General features: G+C 46.2%; 1 protein-coding gene across 3 annotated transcripts in view; it reads left to right on the top strand.

Moving 5' to 3' along the window:
- Nucleotides 1–1033: 1033 nt before the first annotated feature.
- The window catches only part of LOC105836572, a 28173-nt gene continuing 15565 nt past the window's right edge, over nt 1034–13641 (top strand). Inside the window, exons 1-7 of one of the 3 annotated variants that reach the window (XM_012680682.3) lie at nt 1034–1409; nt 7690–7798; nt 8410–8621; nt 9680–10793; nt 11373–11629; nt 12004–12270; nt 12575–12751. In XM_012680682.3, coding sequence (XP_012536136.2) covers nt 1049–1409; nt 7690–7798; nt 8410–8621; nt 9680–10793; nt 11373–11629; nt 12004–12270; nt 12575–12751 — 2497 coding nt within the window. In that variant the 5' untranslated portion in view covers nt 1034–1048. Of the gene's footprint in view, nt 1410–7689; nt 7799–8388; nt 8622–9679; nt 10794–11372; nt 11630–12003; nt 12271–12574; nt 12752–13641 lie in introns of all 3 variants that reach the window. The other 2 variants (XM_036290389.1, XM_036290388.1) reach the window with 2 other exon arrangements.

The following is a 13641-nucleotide window of genomic DNA, read 5'->3' as shown; positions in this document are numbered from 1 at the left end:
TAAATAACAACTCAAATTTATTGAGATGATACGATCGATATATTAGACTATCTCTCTCTATCTTTCTCAATTTATATATGTATATATTTTTTAAAATACATTTCAAAGTATTTTTTAATCTGTAAAAAAATGAATGATCAAAATGCAGAAATAATAAAATATATAATTAAAATACACAATACACAATTAACCTTACCAAACTAAATTATATTAATATAAATATAATTTCAATTTCAGTTTCTTTGAGAAATTTTGTCACAATTAGCGCAAATTCATAAAACAACACCCGATCTGATAATGTAAATATACTTTATACTCGGATAGTAACGTCATTACTCAGTGATTAAAGGAAATGATCACGCCTATTTCGATGACAGTTATTGCAATACATAACCTCACTTTTAATATGAGTTAGCTATCAAAACTCGGCATATACGGTCTCCAGCTTGCTCAGATTGCAAAAACTCGCTAAATCGAATCTTATTTGTGAGAATGAAAGAGAAACGTACATTCAATTAAGTTATGACGTTACAAATGAATTAATGTAATACAAATGAAAACTGTAGATAACTTATAAACACTGATAACTTATTCGTTATCGATGAGCAATTGTCTATCTAAACGCGAACTTGAAGATATGACTGCGCGAAATGTCACCTGAACACCTCCAGGTATCATATTTTATCCTTGTTTCGCATTCGACTAGCAACAAGGATAAAACGGTATTTCCGAATGCAAATTAAACTTTTTATATTCATTCTTCAACGCGCTTTGAGTCTTCGCTAACTGAGGTTTGAGTCTCCGCTAAGTGTGGTTTGAGTCCCTGCTAACTGTGATTCGAGTTTTCGCTAACTCGGGTTTGAATCTCGACTACGTAAGATTCGAACTTTCGCACAAATCAACAGATAAAAGTTTCATAAACATTGTATCATCGTAATTCAGTATTTATTACAGTCGCGTTCCACAATCAAGCAAATATACAGCTAAATCGCGATCGTGGCCCATCGGACTTCTCTCTGCGTTCGATTTCAAGCAGGTGGCGCCAACTATGGCGCGACACGCAAGACCTGTAGAATGGGTTGCCATCGAGGAGGCGCCACGCTGGACCTGTTCTCGCAGCATCCGGGAGCTGTGCGCGAGTCCCGTAACGCGCGGGACCAAATTGAAGCGTGCGGGAGAGAGAAGGGGAGAAAGGTACGAGGGCGGGGGAGAGAGGGAGGATCGCGTTTCTAAACTCGAAATTCAACGAGGAGCACACCACTCAGAGCCACGCGAGCGGCCGCGCGACACGGTACGAGTATTCGGACGCCGGTGTGAACGACGTTACGTTATGTGTATCGAAAAACGTGCGAGCCACGCGAGGCTCGCTGGTGCCGTCTTGTTTCTCGTGGCGATTGCTCTGCCGTTCGGTGAGTGCGATTTTTACATATATATATTTTTTAATATTGTTATAGATCGCTGAAACAATTATGTTCTTGAAAATTTCCCCGAGACGTTGTTTATCATCACATGCATCAGAATCAATTTAATATATAATTTATTATAAAACAACGTATTTATTTAAGGCCGTATAATTGGTATGAATATTTAATATTTATTGGGTTATCTTTGTTCGAGATTTTATACTGTTATTAATTCGGTAAATAAAACGCGCGTGGTAAACAATTGAATTGAATAACTTTTAATTATATACATGTATAAATAACTTATAATAGAGTTTTTTTAATTATACACTGGAACCCCGCGTTAGCGTACTCCGCGTTAGCGGAAACTATCCCCTCCATATGCACTCGGCCCACATGAGTAGCGTGTGTGGGGATAGCAATGAGCAATGCAGTCGCGTATTTCACGGAGTGGGAGTGAAACCAAGCAATAGGAGATAACCCCGCGTTAGCGGACCAAAGCCCCGAACAGTCCGCTAACGCGGGGTTCCAGTGTATTACTGAATTTAAATTATTAATTCTTTCAACAATTACCTAAATTGTTATCACGTCAATTATTTAAATTTATATAAATTGCGCGTTTACTGGGAACATGATGTATAGATTAATATATAATTACAATTATGTATTACAATTAATTACGTTATTCAACGAAAACATAATTTTTTGAAGATTGTCTATACATAGTTGTTTTTTTACATCTAGTTTTTTTACGAATGATAATCAATTCAGTGATCAATCTTCGAAGCGGGATGATTCGATCTCAAGCACGTCAGTCTGTGTCTGCGTTTTAATTTATATGGCGCGGCTAAAGAATAGAGAATAGGAGGAAAAGGAATACGTCCACGTCCGCGACCGTCCGAGATAAAGCTTAAAAGGGCTGGAGACGAGACGTTTACCTCGTATTTCAAGAAAAAAAAAAAAGGAGGGGAAGCAGGGGCTATGAATAAAGAACGCTTAAGAGGCCGTGATAGTATGCAAATTTTTGTCTCGTGGTTTTTTAGAACCGCCCCTGCGAGCCCTTTCGTCCGAAATTGGTCGAGATTCCGCCCCTAATTGGCTCACCCCCGCCGCCCGTACGTTCCTCCCCCTTCGTAGAAATCACGCGAGAATTAATGCAATTAGGTGTATCTGTTAACCGAACCGACCGAATGTCGCGCGGCGGGTCGGCAGCGGCAGTGGTACGAGTCGGCGATAAATCGTACATGCCGAGGACCACGAATTATTTTGGCCGAGAGAGAGAAAGACTCTCGAGAGGATCTTCTCCGCCGAGATTCCTTCCACCTCGCGACGGAATGGAGAAGAACGACGTAATAGAGCGGCTATCTTACATTAAATCTCCCGTACGAAGCCCGGGGAATATGCCTCTCATACGACGCGGCGAAATGGAGAAGGAACGACGTAATAGAGACGCGGCTATCTGACATTAAATCCTTTCGTACCTCTCGTTCCTTAAAGCGCGAGGAATATGCCTCTTTATACCACACCCTCCTACCCCCTCTACCGCGTTCTCCGATGGCTCATATCTTAAAAGTGAGAAATAGTCCACTACATCTCTTCCACGGGGAAGAATTTCCCTCGTCGCGATGTGGCATGTGCGACGGGAGAGAAACTCCATTCCGACCCTGGGCTTTCCCGCTCTCTCTCTCTCTCTCTCTCTCTCTCTCTCTCTCTTTCTCTCTCTCTCTCTCTCTCTCTCTGCGAAAGCGAGCGACCGGCGCGAGCGACTTGAAACGCGGTCTGTTAATTTTCGCGATGCATTGTGGACCGTGCAATCACAATGAAATGCCAGCCCGGCTCTCTCTCTCTCTCTCTTTCTCTCTTTCTCTCTCTCTCTCTCTCTCTCTCTCTCTCTCTCGCTCTCTCGCTCTTGTCCCGGCGTCTTTCTATAATAGCATGATGTAATTAGTTTTGCCGCTGGACGCGTATTAGCGGATTTACGAATTAACATTAAGTGAAGCCTCTTTTTCTCTTTTTTTTCCTCTCTCTGTCTCTCTCTTTGTCTCTTGTTCTTCTCCGTTTTACTGTGTGTATGTGATCCACTTAACCAATGAAAAAACAATGAGCGCTGCGCAATCTAACTTCACCACTTAACTCGTTTACGATTTATGCGGTTGTTCGCGCGGTTGCTACATTCGCACGTAATTACGTCGTTGCATATTCTCCGCGCAGAACAGGATTAACAAAATGGCGCAAGATTTACGGGGTGGGATGAAACGCGTGCACACGGTTCCCGCTGCACATTTTTGCTCATTTCAGTGCGCGCTTTAGTACTTACGGCTTAAATGGAGTAATATTGCGCATAAATATCGCCGTTGCATAAAACTTTCGAACGCATTTGCGAAGGATCTAAATATTTAGAGTGCGGCCGAAACGTGTGTTTGCGTATCTCGTATTGTCGGAAAGTGTTTGCGTAGCCGGCTGTATGTTTTATTATTTAATTAAAATCATAGTGAGTGTATAGAAACGGAAAATGCACACTGAAAAAGTTGTATACATTCCCAACTTGGAGAATATCTCTCTCATTTTTATAATTACCTCTTCTGAAATAGGCATCAAAAGAAATTTTTCAAACAGATCAGTAGCAGATATTTTTAATTTTTACAAGGATATATAAATAAAATAAGATTATGGAATTCACTTTAGAATTGATTTTCCACTAATGCACGAGAGGAAATGTAATTATAAAATATCGGAAACTTTATTAAAACCCGTACTGTTTTTCATCGGCTGTGAAGGGAGATAAAAACAAATAAAAATTATAAATACTGAAATGTTTAATGCTGCAAACATCAAATAATATAAAGCATATGCTCTGCATTAAAAAATTATCGTTTAAACATTCGTTGGAAAGAATATATTCTTTATTTCAAAGGATATTCTAGAAAAGAAGAATATATTTTCATTTATTAAGGACACGGTGGCCTGCAAAATATATAATCCTCTAATTTAAAAAATTTACATTATAACAGTTTCTTTTTTTTTTTCAGTGCGCCGATTCAGATTCGCGCAAATCGTTCTTGTTAATAAGTGCCGAAAGACCTACAATTCGCAATTGTGACGTAGCGCGTAATCGGTTTTTCTCATACTCGTTTCCCGTAGGCAGTCGTCAAACGCTCAATGAATTCCGCCGAAGGGGTCGAGCTTAGTGCATAATGTGGAATAATTATTAGGAAGCGCGCAGCAGCGCCGTTTTCCATCGATCGCCGGGAATATTCTTTAGAGAGGAGATTATTTATCCCTTTACGATATAGGTAGAGGTAGAAAGAGAGAGAGAGAGAGAGAGAGAGAGAAGGAAGGAAGGGAGGGCCTATTGGCCGAGCTCCGGCGCACCGGAAATTCATTTCGTTCGATTGGCGATGCAACATTACCGGAGGTAATCTCGTCGTCCCCAGCGTCGTGTGTCGTGAGCGAAAATTGACAAGGGATCAACGACAACGAACGACGAGAGGGGCACCCGCGCTCCGCGCATCAGCGCGCGATACCGGCGCTGATGGAGAAATTCCCTCGATGATGTCGGGCTTATCGCAGGTGAACGATAAGCGGCGCGGTTTGCCAGAGGTGTCGCGCCGGCACCGGGAAATCCCGAGCACACGGTTTTCCCCCGGCCGAGATCGAGGCCGTTCTCACGTTACGCCGAGTTATTCAGAGCAGCCCCCGCGATTATGCGCGTTTCCCGATTCTGGAAATTATTCCGGCACTTCTCCCTTCTCCCCCTCCCCCCCCACTCCCTCTCTCCTCTCCTCTCCGCTCTCCGCCGCGATCAAAAATTGATTTCGTCGTGCATCCGAAATTCAGATTCGCTTTTCCCCGTCGGGTTCCTTTCCCGGCCCGCGTCGCTCGGGCTCGCAGTCGCAGTTCGGCGCCGTGAGCCCTGGACGCCGAGGGGTTTGGCTCACGAAAACTCACGAATGTAACTTTAAAGGTGATGACCCGTGAATATTACAGACGCGGAATGTCGACCCGGGAAAACGACCGCGCCGTACCGTATACGTGTGTATACCGTATGGTATACGTGCGCACGTGCGCGTGCGGCAAATGAAAAATTGCCGGTACGCGTGTGTAACGGTGCGCGCACCCTCGGCGTATACGTTCGCCGAAATGTACTCATTTATTCATGCCGGTGCGCCGGCATAATGTGTCACGCATTTACGTCATATTCTTGTCGAGGGGGGCGATGGGAAAATAAACGTGAAACATTCAAGCGCTCCCTGCGATTGCTGATTCAGGCGGCGCATGCCGCTATGCGGTCAACGGCGTTGTAAATAGTGCAGTGAACACGTGTTAATTAACGGCGCACTAGCTTTGCGATACTTCACGCAACTTACGTTTAATCAAATGACAAAAGTCAGAAAGTGCAGCCTGTTCGACAACTGAATCGAAAATCATGTAGAAATTATAGTGAAACCTGTCAAATGTTTTAGCTATAAGATCTCGAGCTCTACCGTAATAACCAGAAATCCTTTCTTCGTTTCACGAAATCGCGCTCGATCGTACACGCCCTGTTGATATAATCAGATCATTTTTCTCGAAGTGCACGAACGTCGTTTATCACTGATTGAATTTAATTAAACTTTCGCGACAGAATCACACCACACTCTGGTCGGCCCCTTATTACGATAGAGAAACGAACGAATTACTCTCTACTGCCTAAGGCGAAGCTGGCCTTAGTTGTTCGCTTTAATTGTTTCTAGAGTTGGAGCACTTCTCTTCATTCCGCCTTTGTCGCGTATACTTGGGCGTGTATGTGTGTGTGTGTGTGTATGCGCTTTGGTCTTTCATATTTCTTCGATAACACGCCGAAAAATAACCGGTTTATGAGTAAAATTCTCTTGCAAATATCGAGGGGTGTATAAATCATTCCACTTTAAATTTATTACAATTCCTGCGTATCTCGCAGATTTAAATGATTAATCATTCATAATGAAATTTAAGATATAAAATTTTATTTATAATTTTAAACGCACCACGCGCGGCAATACAAAAAGTATTCGAATCAGAAATGTATAAATTATAAATCACATTATGTAATTACATTATAATTTTAATTTAATATATTATATTATTGTTTTATTATGTGGTATAAATCTAAATTACACAAACACGCGCAAATTTAATCTCGACGTATATGCATACATAATACGTAATGTGTACTTTGCATATATATTTAAATATACACTCAAAACACTCGAGCGAATTCTCTCTTTGAATAATTTCTCCTTTGAGGTACCCGGGGAGGGGACGGGGGTGGGGGCGAGGAGCGCCTGCATTCGTTAACGATTTCAGATACAGCATTCAGTAACAATGGGGAAAGTCGATTATCGCTGGATTATACCAATTGCCACTTGATATCGCCTAGATTAGACTCGAGGACGCTTCTCTCAACGAGCTTTCTTCTCTCGACAACGGCGGGAGAGAAAATGCGGCAACGGTACCGCCCTCCCTCTCTCTCTCTCTCGAACCGAGAAGAGCCTCGTAAAAGTTTCGAGTATAATCTACCGTGAAACTTTCCAACCGGGCATCCCTTCGTAGGCGTCCCTTCGTTAGCGCGCTCAGGTCCGCGAGCGAAAAATTCGCCGAGTTCCGTCGAGAGAGAATTTCGCGTTTTTTTTTCCGCCCTCCCTCCCCCCCCCCCTTCCTAAAAACGAATAGACGAAACGCTATCACTTAAAATTACTTCCCGACGTACGCTCCCCGAAGGAGGGGGGAGGATTTGTAAAAGATCCTTTTGCATTCAGAGCCGGCGCCGGCTGCATTCCCGAACGTCAGAAAAATTCGAAAGACGCCTCGCAGCCCGCCCTTAATTTCCCGAGTAACGTCCCTCGTGAAATTAAGATACCACCCGCTCGTCTTTTAAAGATCGTCCTTCCGCCCTCTTCCTGCCCCCGGCTTCCACCTTCTTCCCTTGCCATCCCGTCGGCGCGATTTTATCGTCGCGCCGTCTTCGCGCATTAAAGAATTTCCATATCGACGGGGGCGCCCGTTCGCGGTGGAAATGACGGGCGGGGGACCGATGACTTCCGTGGTTCCGCGTGGGGTGTAGTTTCATTCCGGTTAACAGAGTCGAAGTTTCGGCGCAAGCGAGCGCTCCGGCAAACTTCACAATAGAACTTCCGCATTTTCGCCTCGCTGGCTGCATCGCCCGCGGAGATGCAGTCGCGCGAAGGGCCGGGGGGAGGGGGGCCCTTCGCTTCTTCCCGCCGCCAGTCGAGCCTCGAGCTAAGATCGAGCTCGTGTGTTTTTACAGGGCTCTGCCAAAACGCCGGGGCACGCGATGGTGCGTCCGGGTGGGACGGCAGGATGGCATCGGATCGTTCCGAGTCGCACACCCTGGGAGCTCGTCGGCAGCAGTACAGGTGAGGTATCGACGGTCTATCCCCTTCCCACCCCCTCCGGAGCTGTAAAACCTACCGCCTCGCTTGTAGCTCCCCGACTTTTCTTCTTTCCGAGTGTAACCCGAGCGCGGGAAACGCGAGAACCGAGACGGGGATCCCGCTCGATTCGCGATAACGTATAATATATGGCTCTGCCGTATATTTAAATCCGCGTATTCCGCGATCGAATGTCACAGGGAAATTATTGCGCCGTAATAATTGTAAAGGAAAGGATATACCGTTAACCGGTCCGATAATTAATTATGCAATGTTAAAGTAGATATGTTTCGAAAGAGGTTTCTTATTTCTCTGTTATAATATTGTTATTTTTCTTATTTCTCAGCGGGTAAACAGCGTAACGGCAAATCCACGCGAATGCAAAAGTATTTCAATTCCCTCGGAACGGAATTCTAGCAAAATTTAAGTGGTCTTTTAAGCGTCTCGAGACACTGAAATTGCGCGACACGGTCCCTCCTTTGTTCCCTCGATAATTTATTTAGTAGACCGAGCGCGGCCGTCTCCTTCTCCCTTGGAGATCCCCTTGTTTTTTTGCGAGAGCAAAGATGGTTTAGAGCCACGCTGTTATCCGCCAGCCGGGACGCATCTTTTGAGGGACTGGGGACTCTCGCCGAGGAGAAAAACAGAAGGACGCTCTCGTCGCGAGGCGTTATCAAGGAGCCAGCGGAGACGGAAGCGGAAGCGAAAGCGGAGAGGGCCCGCGGCGATGAACGCGGCGGCGGGGACAAACACCTCCTCTTGTCGGAAAATGGTGCGAAAGTTCCGCCTCGGCGAAACGTAAATGTCAGTGAGTAAAATCGTCTCTCCCTAACGTTAAATACGCGCGCGGGATATACGCGTGTATATTCCGCGCGGGTAAATCAACTCGCGCGGCGAAGCGAAAACGCTCGCCCGCGGATGCGAGGCGCAATATCCGCTTTTATAAGCGAGAGCTACAACTGGGAAGGAAAAAAATCCTCGGTAAACTTGTGCATTCGGTAATGATTGTTTGAAACGTTTGATTACTAATAACAATTAATAATAATAACAAAACGTTCGGTAATAATTATAAACGTTTAATTTCGTTATAATTACCTTACATTCAGTTGAAATATTTCACTTCGGCAAAATTATTATATTTGTTTATAGCAACCAAATATTTTAAGTAATATCATTACTGAACGTGTGCATTTTACAAATTTACCAGGGATTTTTTTTTCAGCGCGCGTTTATTCTAGAAATTATCATCTCGACATAAATATTAATATATTATCTCTTCGCGTCTCAAATTCGAATGGTAAAAATTTCGTCGATCGTCAGAGCACACCGAGAGAGAAAAAAATCGAAATATTAAGAGCCAAATATTTTTTTGTTACATTTTCTTCGATATTTATTATTTATAAATAACTTTTAGTTGTGATAACGAAATATACATTTCTATATTTTATTAATTTTATTAATTGGTTTATTTTCTAGGGGCAAAATTTTTGGAGCAAAATAAACAGTATATCTCGCAAAAACATTTTAAGTATTTTTCACTAACAAATTGTTTATTTAAAAAAGGCGAAATAAAAACTTCATTTCTAGCGAATAAATCATTTATTTGTACCCGCGCTGGATGCTATCTTTTTAAATAAAATATATTTTACTAAAATTTATATTTCCCAAAATATTTCACAGAAATGTATGTATATTTCGTCATCACATCCAAGTCCCTTTATAACCAATAAATATTGAAGAAAAACGTCAAAAGAAATATTTGCTTCTCAATATTTCGACTTTTTTCTCTCGGTATGCACGTGCCGCTCCGTGCGGTTCTGATCGACCGTGTTTTTGACGGTCCGTCTTCGCTTCTCCGCTCAACAGCCACCCTGAGCAAGCAACAAGAGGGCAACTTCGGCAGTCGGACGCGGAAAAAGCGCCGTAGGGCCGGGGAGGGTAGTCCCGGTGTCAAGGATCGCGGGATCGCCGCGACGGTGGACAGTCGCGAGAACGAGATAACCGGCAGGCGGGATCGATCGCCGTGGCGGAGGAACGACTCTGCCTCGAAGCCGCGTCCGAAGAGCCGGGAGGGGCGGAAGTTCCGCGCGGAACGACGCAGGCGGAAGAACAAGGACAAGCGAAACAGGACCGCGGGAAGCGGGAAGGAGGCGCGACGGAGTGGCGATGGCAGGCGCAGGACGTCGTCGAAGACGCGCAAGAGGAAGATGCACGAGAACCTCGTGGCCAACGCGTCCTCCGAGCCGACGTTCGAGTCCACGTCGTACGTCGCCTCGTTGACGGAGGCTGTCGACACACCGACGACGACGACGACGGCGACGACGGCGTCGACGACGGTGACGACGCCGCGTCTACGCGGCGTCTACGTGGCCGACACGGTGGAGCGGGAGTTCTCGAAGCAGCTCGAGCTCGAGATCTCCAAGTCCGCCCTGAAGGACCCCTCGATCCTGGACGACGGTATCTTCGATGCTCCCCCGGAGAAATCGAGCGGACGGGACGCGGGGGTCGAGGGGAAGAGCGAGGGTCAGCCCAGTGACTCCGGGAGGATCGATTTCAGAGGCTCGCGTTACGACGCCGCGAGGATGCTCGGCTACTCGAGGACCGAGGAGGACCTGCCGATCCTGGATCTCGAGAACGAGGTGCTCGAGAGGACCGTGAAGGATTACAACGCGTACATGACGTCGCGGCTGAGGCCGCTCTCGCTGCCGGCGCCGTCGGCGATCCGCCACCACCCGACTTCCGGTCCCTGGCATCCGCCGAGGAAGCCGATAATTAATTCCGAGGAGGAGGAGGAGGAGGAGGAGGAGGAGGAGGAGGAGGAGGAGGACGACGACGCGGAAGTCACAGGCGTGATAACGGGAACGACGGCACAGCCGGTGCAGACGGACGACGGCGGCGCCACGAGAGGGGACTTATCCTGCATAAACGGGACCTTCCTGCCGGCGCCTCTGTCTCGCCATGCGCTGATCAAATATGTAAAGTAAGTGCTCTCCTACCTTCCATCATCCATAATTCAATGCCCGATATTAAGTCCCGGTGTCAACGATTTACTACGTTGCGTCGTAAACGTTGAGCCGCGCACAGGCTGAGGTGTTGTCTTCCCCGGGGAGATCGACGTTAATTCTAAGCGGATATTCTCCAAAGTCGTTTCGAATCAACTTCTCCCCGATTAAAATCCCACCCCCATCCCCCGACCGTCAGATCGAAAATAGACGTAATAGTGAATCTCTTAAAGTATTATTCCAAAATCTGTCGTTTTCTATACTTGATTAAAACGCCAACGAGGCGGAGTAGATTTACATAATCTTATCAGGTTAATGGATATCGTACAATGTTGATGATCAGCGGGGGATTTGGAGACGGAGATAAATTCACTTGAAACCGGGAAAACGGCGGCGAAAGGGCAAACGCCGGTGCGACGGTGCTTTCAAGTTTAAAATGAAAATATACATGTATATACCGATTCCCCATTTAGCGCTGTTTCTCTCCCCCCGTGCAAATAGAATTTCATCTGCAGTAAAAATAACCTGGCGACGTTTCACGTTTGACAATTACAAAGGTCCTCGACCCCGGGCCGCGGGTATTTGGAAGCCGATTACGAGTGCGCGCCGGGCTACCGTATGGCATCCCCCGCGAGCCGATTAGTCTGCAGGAATCGTCAGTGGGTCGGACAGGTGCCAAAGTGCGAGATCAAGCAAAATCCGGGTCCCGGGGTGTGCGCCGAGGCATCCTGCGAGCACGTTTGCAACGAAATTAACGGGCGTCCCGTCTGCTCCTGCTACGAGGGATTCAGATTGGACGGCCGCAAATGCGTCGGTGAGCACGAAGCGCGCGAGTAATTATCATTTACGCGAAAGCGCAATTCCCAGGGAGGGATTTAAGCGCAATAAGCGCGAATGCGAATTCTCACTTTTCTAATTTTCTGCGTTTCGGACATCTGTAAATTTTTGCTTTCTCCCTCCCTCCGAGGTTTTTTTTTATTTCTTGCACTTTAACCTTGACGTCAACTCTCATTTCGACGTTTCGTTTATCGCAATTGAGGCTTTGACCACCGCGATTGCCTTGGGTTTAAACGGCTGGTCAAAGCGTCTTACGAAGTAAATTAATTACTCGTCTCGGTCGCGCGGGGGATTAAACGGGCGACGCGTTTGTTGCCGTTGCTCTGTGTGTGTGTGTGTCTGTGTGCGCAGACGTCAACGAGTGCCTGCTGAACAACGGCCACGGACCCTGCCAGGACACCTGTCGAAATCTCGTCGGGGGGTACGTGTGCTCCTGCGAGGGCTTGCGAGACGCCTCGCTCGCCGCCGACAATCACACGTGCGAGCGTGACAGGCACGCGGGCCCGTGCAGCGTGAACAACGCCGGATGCTCCCACACGTGTCTGTCGACGATGGGCCGGGTGTTCTGCCTCTGTCCCGACGGTTTCATGCTCGAGGACGACTGGAAAACGTGTCAAGGTATAGACATAATCCGCAACAACGGGCAACCGAACCGATTTCTCGGGTGCGCGCGATGACGTTCCCTCCTCTTCCGTTTCCTCGAGACCCTTAAGGCCGCCGATGCCACGTTTTAGAACGAACCACGCGCGATCTCTTTATTTTCTTTTCTTTTTTTTTCCTTTTCCATGACGAATCTCCGAGCGCACTTAGTCCAGATTTTTAGAGTCCGCTCGGCGGCGCGACACTCTCGCGGCGCGCGGGAGGAGGAGCAGCAGCAGCGTGTCGGAGGAGACGTTTGACAAATGGCGATTATTTCCCGCAGACGTGGACGAATGCTCGGTGCCGGATCTCCAGACGGAGCTGTGTCGCTACGGGTGCATTAACACCCCGGGGTCCTATCGATGCGCGGAGCCCACGGAGCCGAGGGATCAGCCGATCCTGGACAGCCTGTCCATCACCTGCCTGCCGGGCTACGAGCAGACCCCTCACGGGTGCATCGGTGAGTCGGATAATGGAGAATTTTTCGATTTCCAACCCTCAAGAACGTAGGCGGACGTTTATCTTGCGTGTTAATTCGCGCGGTAGATTAATTGCCGTTCCATAACGCGCGAGTGAATCGCGTTCGACAGCCAGAGGAGCGTGAAGAGAGATAACACCTTACATTATTAATTCTTTTTTTCTTTTTTTTTTTACCAAAGTGATTAACAGCGGCAATAAATTTCCAATAATCCCGCGGGAGCTCGTCTTTTGTTAAGAACCACTTGGAACCTGCCAAAATGAGATTTGGATGCTAATTTCGATGAGACTGGCTCGCATCAGCTCGCGTCTGAACTGCGCTTCCCGAGTTTATTGTTAGACGACGGGGCACACGAATTATAGCGCGCGGATGAATCCACTTTGCAAATTTGCGCGTGTTAGGACGGCTGCCTTAAGTCAGGAGTTAAGCTAATAAGTTCTCGTTAATAAGTCGGGAGCATCGTGTTACCGTCAGGAATGGAGATGTGATCTTCCGCGACGTGTACACGAAAACTTTGCCAGAAATGCCGTTATCCCGTAAGCGTGAGCTCCTTTTGAGAGCGGATCCATCAAAATAATTTAAAAAGTATTTCGCGTACACAGAAAAAAAATTCGCATCAGTTCAACGATCGTTGCCTCATATAAATGCAAGAGTTATAAAATGTTCTTTGAAGAGTTTGACCATCTTAATATAATATTTCAGGGAAATATTATTTTTTTTTTTCGATATTGCAATGACCATTTATTATTAAGAGCGTAATATATAATATATATGTGATTTGACAGTATTAAAATATTCTAAAATAATTCTTTAATTTCTTTTTTACTTCTGAAAGAGAAAATCATTTCCGTTTCTTCAATTGATCATTTGAT

Source organism: Monomorium pharaonis, chromosome 7, assembly GCF_013373865.1.
Source record: "Monomorium pharaonis isolate MP-MQ-018 chromosome 7, ASM1337386v2, whole genome shotgun sequence".
Taxonomy (NCBI): Eukaryota; Metazoa; Arthropoda; class Insecta; order Hymenoptera; family Formicidae; genus Monomorium; species Monomorium pharaonis.
The sequence above is the reverse complement of the archived record's forward strand: the minus strand, read 5'-3'. Positions and strand labels throughout refer to the sequence as shown.